The 7,610-nt window shown below is 42.5% G+C and overlaps 2 protein-coding genes across 4 annotated transcripts in view; both read right to left on the bottom strand.

The window, feature by feature from the left end:
- Window positions 1-3,786: 3,786 nt before the first annotated feature.
- Window positions 3,787-4,532, bottom strand: Htd2 (hydroxyacyl-thioester dehydratase type 2). Its single transcript, XM_031344246.1, has one exon. It carries the CDS (start codon window positions 4,495-4,497, stop codon window positions 4,012-4,014), a length of 486 nt encoding a protein of 161 aa, XP_031200106.1. The 5' UTR covers window positions 4,498-4,532; the 3' UTR covers window positions 3,787-4,011.
- Window positions 4,520-7,610, bottom strand: part of Rpp14 (ribonuclease P/MRP subunit p14) — an 11,008-nt gene continuing 7,917 nt past the window's right edge. For all 3 annotated transcript variants that reach the window (XM_031344256.1, XM_031344266.1, XM_031344277.1), the window contains exons 4-6: window positions 7,042-7,118; window positions 6,015-6,093; window positions 4,520-4,655 (exon numbers count right to left, since the gene is read on the bottom strand). In XM_031344256.1, the coding sequence (XP_031200116.1) occupies window positions 4,599-4,655; window positions 6,015-6,093; window positions 7,042-7,118 (213 nt within the window). In that variant the 3' untranslated portion in view covers window positions 4,520-4,598. The remainder of the gene's footprint in view (window positions 4,656-6,014; window positions 6,094-7,041; window positions 7,119-7,610) is intronic.

Genomic DNA, 7,610 nt, shown 5'->3' with positions numbered 1-7,610 from the left:
ACATGCAGCCAGCTCTGAGATGGACCCACATGCAGCCAGCTCTGAGATGGTCCCACATGCAGCCAGCTATGTAATCCAGGAATAAGGGAACAGTTGCCTGATTCTGCTGACCTTGAACTCGGTAATCAACTAAGGCAGCACACCAGGCAGTCAGAGCAGGGAAGCTGAGCAATGACAGTCAACCCCTGGTAGACTGTTTTAATATAAATCCTTCATAGAAGCAATTTAACAGCAATTTTCTCAGGGAGTAAATTGGCCTGTGAATTATACTCTAGGAACATAAAAGAAAAATGACTTATAGTTTGGCACAAAATGAAAACCCACGGTTTATCTCGGAGGTACTGGTGTGCACTTAGAGATTTCTTTTTCTGGATGAATACACAAGTCGGGTCCATAAGATGAATGGTGACCATGGGGAGGTACTTACCTATTAATCTGAGATTCGCTGCTGGGAGGAGGGGTGATGCGTGGCATCTCAGCAATATGGAAATGTTTCTAACAGAGTATAACAGTCTGTTAAGCAATTTTCCAGTACATTAGGCTAAAATTGCTTAAGATGGGTATTCTTTCTGTGGCAATCAAGTATCACATAAATCGCAGGCTTATAATGTCCTTAATATGGAAAGCGCTAGACAAATTGGACTATTTTAGTCATTATTTCTGCACTCACTTCCAAATGTGACCTGGTACAATCAAGGCCCCCTCCCAGTGATCAGCCCCTTTGGTTGTTAAGACAGTCACTCCTGGCACCTCCTGTGAGCTTGAAAAAACCACTGATCCTTTCTCCTCATGACTGCTCTGACAGAGCACAAGCATGGAGGGACCCTACTCTGTTTATAGGGATCAAAGGTCATGACCACCCCAGACTATTTAGGGCTGCATAACTTTTTCTTCTGCTGGGTTGGGACAGACAGCAGATCTTCCTATCCCGGTTGGTAAGTTTCTAGAATTAGGCATCAGCCACTGTGCCCGGCTTTAGTTTTCCATTCATCTAACTGATCCTTAGTTTCCCCATTCTGAGGACAATCTCTGAATGACATTTAGGAAAAGGGTATGTGGCCTGGCACAGTGGTACATTTGTCTTCCCAGAGGGTCTTGAGTTCAAAGCCAGCCTAGACTATGTGGCATGACCATCATTAGTGGTAAAGGGTGAAAGACAGGTTTTGGGTAGAAACCATAGGTATAAAATAGGGAAATGCTACAACTATAGCAGGGAATGTCAATCTGAATGGATTTAAGAATTTTATTTTAACAAAATACTATTGAAATTGAGAGTGCTCCAAGAATGAGAACACTGTAAGATCACAGTGATAGGAATAAGAAAGCTCAAGCCTGTATCCTGTATGACCCTGTATGACCTCAGACAAGCTATATAGCATGGCATCTGCTTCTATGTCAATAACATGGTGCTATTAACTTTATAAAGCTGTTTCAAGAATTAAAATTAGCTTATCAGAAATGTAAGAAACTGGTAGCTACTACGATAAATAACATCATGCTCAAAAAAAAAAAAATAACCATCATGCTCCACTTATGGATCTTGCTGCAAAGTCCCAGTTCTAAGATGCATTCTGCAGGAGTGTGTACTGAAGGCCTGAGTCTACTGACTTGCCTACAACCATGTCATTGTAAGATGAACTCAGCCTGCAATGCTGCCCATTCTGAGACTTACAATAATACCTTTGCTCTTGGCATTGATTTGGGCGTTTTCTTCACCCCTTCACATTCTGGAGGAAGGTGTAGTAGGTTTATAACTCACTTTAGACACATGACTGCCCTCTAGTGACAAGAATTCTTTCTAGTAAGCTTTTCAACTGCTCCAGGACAAAGTGCCTTGCTGAGCAACCACAAGGACCCCGGACCCCGAGAATCCATGCTTACAAACAAAAAGCCAACATAGTGGCTTATGTTTATATATAAATCCCAGTGCTTGGGGAAGTGGAGACAGGTGGATTCTTTTAGTTCACTGGCCATCCAGCTTCATTTAATTACTGAAATTAATGCCAGCAAGAGACAAAAGGGCAAAGTGAATCTTAATCTTGTCAAAAGTAATGACACCTAAGCCTGACATTTGGCCTCTACATGTACAAACAAGTACACACCCATAAACACCTGGTTACTTAAGATGACACCAGGAATGCCTTTTCCAGGAAATACAGAATAGGTGACACATTCTCCTAAGTACTGTGATAGTAAGAGATGCCATGCCCTGCTGATCTTGTATTTCTTATCAAAGCATCTAGCTATGATCAGTTGCCATTTAACCTACTGAGCACAGGTAGGCCGTAAGTATACAGATACATATTTAAGAAGTACTGGCTGTTAGAGATAACTGTTTAATACTAACACATTCAGCACATTCTCCCCATAAACCTAAGTTCTTTAAAAAAAAAAAGGGGACCCAAAAACTTGACCTCCTTCAGCCACCACGAACTTACACCTTTGTTATTCTTTTTGAAATAGGGTCTAGGTAGTCCTGAAACTTGTTATGTAGACCAGGCTGATCTCAAAGTCAAGAGATCCTCCTGCCTGGAATTAAATGCATACCCAGCCCTGCTTATACCTTTATATGTGTGTGTGTGTGTGTGTGTGTGTATATAATAGTTTCATTATTGTTGCTTTTTTTTGTTTTTTATTTTTAAAGTAGATCCACATTTTCAAGAGGACAGAACTAGAACCCTTAAAACAGCACCTTTACATCCCAGATTCTTTCCTTGAGGTTTAAAATACTAACAAACGGATTGGCCAATTCTCTGAAAGATCAGCATGTTAACCTGTTCAAATGTAGAACAGCCAATTTCAAATTCAGAAAGGCCACTCAATTCACTCACAGGAAGCCACATGGAAGGAAGGAGAATACTAGTTAATATTTCTAGGGCTGGCCCTCTGGTTAATTCTGTTTCTATTATTTCCAACGATGCTGCAGTGTTAGGACTTTATATAACTGAGTTACGGCTGCACATAAACCCCTCACCAGTAACAGCAAAACCCCTGCACGGCAAGTCCCAGAGAAATTTGAATTAAATGCCATTTTTTGTTTTTACTGTTTTGAGACAGGGTCTCTCTATGTAGCCCTGCCTGTCCTGAAACTTACTATGCACCCAGGCTAGCTTTAAGCTCTGACTGCCTCTGCCTCCTAAGTTGGGACTAAAGGCAAGTGCCACCACATCCAACAGAAGATTATGTCTTGGTGTAAGGAATTATAAACCTAACCCAGAAGCCACTGAGAAAGGGCCTAAGAGTTAGGTGTTCAAAGATGGCTCTACTTGCATCGTTGTAACTAGTGGTAGAAATTCAGCAAGAAAATTCCTCAACACAGACAGACACAGGTATTATCAAATACAAATATAACTATTTTGAAATTCTGAAAGTAAAACATGAAGAAAGTTTTCCCAACTTAAAAAGACTTTTATTTTATTATTATTGTATTTGTATTTTGCCTGCATATATGTCTGTGTACCTGAGACTGAAGTTAAATACAGTTGTGAGCCACCGTGTGGGTAATAGGAATTAAACCCAGATCCTCTGGAAGGGCAGCCAGAGAACTTAACTGATAAGCCATCTCTCTAGCCCCTTTCAATTGTTTTTTTCTTTTTCTTTTCTTTTTTTCTTTTTCTTTTTCTTTTTTTTTTTTTTTGGTTTTTTGAGACAGGGTTTCTCTGTATAGCCCTGGCTGTCCTGGAACTCACTCTGTAGACCAGGCTGGCCTCAAACTCAGAAATCCACCTGCCTTTGCCTCCGCCTCCCAAGTGCTGGGATTAAAGGCGTGCTCCACCACCGCCCGGCCTCAATTGTTTTTTAATTGGAAAGAAATCCAAACCTTGATAGATGATGCGATCTTGCACATATTTAAGTCTTGACAAATCATACACCAATCTGCAAATTTCCCCTTCTACACATAGCTTTTGGGTGTACCAGCATTCCTTCATGAAGAGCAACAGCCCAGCTCCCCAGATGTCATTTGATTATAAGAGTACAGGTTTTTTTTAACATTAACTTTAAATTTGTATTTCAGGATCTAGGAGCTTCTGGGGCCATAACTTTCACCCAGCCTTCCATAACTGTCTTCTTACTTTCTATTACACAACAGGACACTGCAACAACAGCAACAGACTGCTTCAACCTTTTCACTTCTGCAGATGCTAAAACCATTTCTCCAATATATAAAGGAGCAGGAAATTTAATTTCCTGGGAAAGAAACACACAGCCTGGCCCTGGCATTTTAGTGCCCAGGAGAGCTGAAATAAGTCCATTTATCAAAACTCCATGCACAATTGTCTTTCCAAACTTGGTGTGTTTTGCAAAATCTTCACTTAAGTGCAAAGGATTGGCATCTCCCGTTAACTCTGAGAAGGTAGCCACATCCTGCTGTGTGAAGGCTCTGCTGAGCTCCGCTCGGTCTCCAACTTTCATGTGCAGATACTGAAAGCACTGCCCTGCTGGTACCACCTGATATTGCCACAGTCTCCTCTGAAGCCCACTCCACATCTTCAGCATCTCCAAAAACCAGCAGGGGCTTTAGCTTGCTTCTGTTTTCAAACTACGTAGACACCTAAAGACACTGTTGAGAGTGGAAGTATCTGGAACTGTAAGAATATTCAATCCAACATTTGTTCCCTGCTATTGCCAGATAATGCAAGGAGAAAGGGAGACACCTGTAAGAGAAGAACAGGTTAACTCAAGCTGCATGGAAACTAAAACATGTACGTTTCACAGGATGCACAGAACTGCAGCAGTTACATTTTTTTTTTTTTAAATTTTTTTTAAGATTTATTTATTTTATGTGTATGAGTACACTAGCTGTACAGATGGCTCGCTCCGGCCCTGCCTCCGGCATAGTATGCTGTAGCTGTCTTCAGATGCACCAGAAGAGGGGGTCAGATCTCATTATGGGTGGTTGTGAGCCACCATGTGGTTGCTGGGATCCGAACTCAGGACCTTCGGAAGAGCAGTCTCTTACCCGCTCTTACCCGCTGAGCTATCTCGCCAGCCCAGCAGTTACATTTTAAAGGGCATCATGGACGCACTGGTTGAACAAATAATCACAAGCCGGGAAACAGCCTGCCAAGATATCACTGGTGTAACACTCAGTAAGAAAGACTTTATCACAAGAGACCCAAGTTTGACCTCCAAATAGCTCCAGTATGTATAGCTGTAACTTTTATTCCCCTAATGTAACTTGTCTCTGAGGCTTACTGCCATCTGCTAAGTTCAAGGCAGCATCCTGGAAGCTCCTAGCCTCCATACACTTTTATCAAGGCCCAGAATGTTTTCATCCTCTGAAACTTACTAATGAATAAGCTCACCCTTCCTAGTTCTTTCTGAACTCTGTCTGCCTGATTCAACTCTGCTGTTCTGACTCAAACTCCTTTCCAAACTGACTGACTCAATCTGGCTTCTCTTGGCTTCTCCTGAATTGCTTTGCTTGGCCTCTAACTCTAGCAATCTGTTCTAACCTTCTGGCTCCTTCTGTCTTCTCCTGTGTCTCGCTCATCCTCTCTTCAATGGGTCACTGTAAAACTCTTCCAGAAACCTGCTTCCTTCTTCCCGTTCCTCTGTGCTGCTCTCTTTCCCTCTCTGCTCGTGAGAGTAGCCTATTCTGTCAAATACTTCTGACTTACCACTTTGTCTGCCAATCACTTTTAAACATGGATGCTTCCTTCTTCAAACTAACTTCACCTTCACTGCTTGGGAGTAAAGGTGTGTACTAAGGGCATGTCTGTATTCCAACCACAGAGATTAAAGGTGTGTGCTAAGCGCTGAGCCACATCACAACCAGAAACAGCTTTTTTTTTTTTTTTCAGTAAATAACACAATCTCCGGATTCACAGTGCAGTCAAATATCCTGCAACAAGGATGACTAAACATCCGACTGCCTCCGTTCCAGAAGCAGACAGACTCTGGGTCAGCCCTTGTTAGATGTTAGCTGCTCTACTCAAGACAGATGAGACACATTCAGATTACAGCACTGCAGTGATGAGCAGTTCTTGGAACTGGAAAGGAAAAGCCATTACCTGAATCACTCTGAAGGCACATTTCTTGCCTTTATAGGCTCCAAACAAGGTCAAAGAACTCCATAATTTGGCCAGACCACTGTATAAAGATCAAGAAAACAAAGATTTCTGCTGTAATAGAGCTTAGTACTTTTTCTTGTGATGGTCTAGAAAGTTTTTTTTTTTTAATAAACCAGAAGGATTATGAAATAGATCCTTAAAAGTAAAAACATATCAAAGAGAACAAAAGGAGCCCCAAGAATCTTTTTAAAATGTACACATTTCTGACTTTAGAACTATAACCATCAAACTGGGAACCTGGCTGTGATTAATCACAAGGTTTTCTCTGTCCAGTATAACTCTAGGTGGAAGTGCAGTACCAAGGAAGTGTTCATGAATCCCGAAAGACCAGTCAGGAGCCAATCTAATGCAAGCACACCAGGGTCTTTATTTACAAGCCGGAGCTTGGGCTTAATTCACCACTGACCCACAAGACAGTTCCCGTGGAGAAAAAGCCCTGAACACTCACTGGGACAAGGTTTTATAAAAGATAGCAATTGAGGGGTGAGTGTTTCTGGCCTGGAAAGCATCTAATTGGGGTGTTACTGTGGCCTTTAGCATAACTGGCTGGTGCTGGGAGCCAAATCATAAACTTAGCTTCTGTTTTCCTCCTAACTGGTGGTTGTGAGGCAGAGGTGGGCTTGTAACCTGGAGGTGCAGACTTGTTGGGGAATAACGTGGAGACACAGGTCTTGTCGGAGGGGTAACCTGGAAACTGGAGCTGGGCTCAGGTTTTGTTGGGGCGGGGCTGTTACCTGGAAACTGAAGCTGTCTCGTTTACTTGAGTTTAGACTTAGGTCAGGATCTCTAAGATGGAGTGTGAACCCAAAACATTTGGTGTCTCAGAGGAATGTTCATATTAACTCCAGTATAAATTCCCCAAAGGTGCTCAGGGTTCCAGCCATGCACTCTCATCCTGGAACCGTCTTCTCTGTGCTGTCCCACCACTCTCTCTGCCCGTTATTCTAGAACTGTCTCAAGGTCATACCTGCTGCATATTCTCAAGATAGCTGACAATGTCTTCTCATCATAGGTGAGAACATCCACAGGTAAAGCAGCACCAACCTAGGTATGGAACAATACCATCAGCAGACATCTGTCGTCATCATTATCACGCATGAACTCTAAGAAAGCCAGCCTTTCAATCAACAGTGCTGGTGCTGTCATGTGCCTGCTAAGAGCTCCCACTGTCTCGAATGTTCCTATCCCTTTTCATAATACCCCCGCATCTTTGCATCTGTGTTTAAAGTGTTCCCTCTCCAGACTGTGCGATGGCTCAGCGGGTAAAGGTGCCTGGTGCAAAGCCCGATGACCTAAGCTTGATCCCTAGTTTGATCCCCAGGACCCATATGGTGCAAGGAGAGAACTAACTACAAGTTGTCCTCTGACCTCGACACATGTGCACACAAGCCATTTATGTGTACAAACAGAGAGAGAGAGAGAGAGAGAGAGAGAGAGAGAGAGAGAGAGAGAGAGAGAGGAGGGAGGGAGGGAAAAATAGAGACAGACAGAGGTTTTTAAAACATAAGCTCCTTTCCATATTTACCTTGGTTTTTT

The sequence above is a fragment of the Mastomys coucha genome, unplaced genomic scaffold, assembly GCF_008632895.1.
Source record: "Mastomys coucha isolate ucsf_1 unplaced genomic scaffold, UCSF_Mcou_1 pScaffold10, whole genome shotgun sequence".
Classification (NCBI taxonomy): domain Eukaryota; kingdom Metazoa; phylum Chordata; class Mammalia; order Rodentia; family Muridae; genus Mastomys; species Mastomys coucha.
This window is presented reverse-complemented; position numbering and strand designations above follow the sequence as displayed.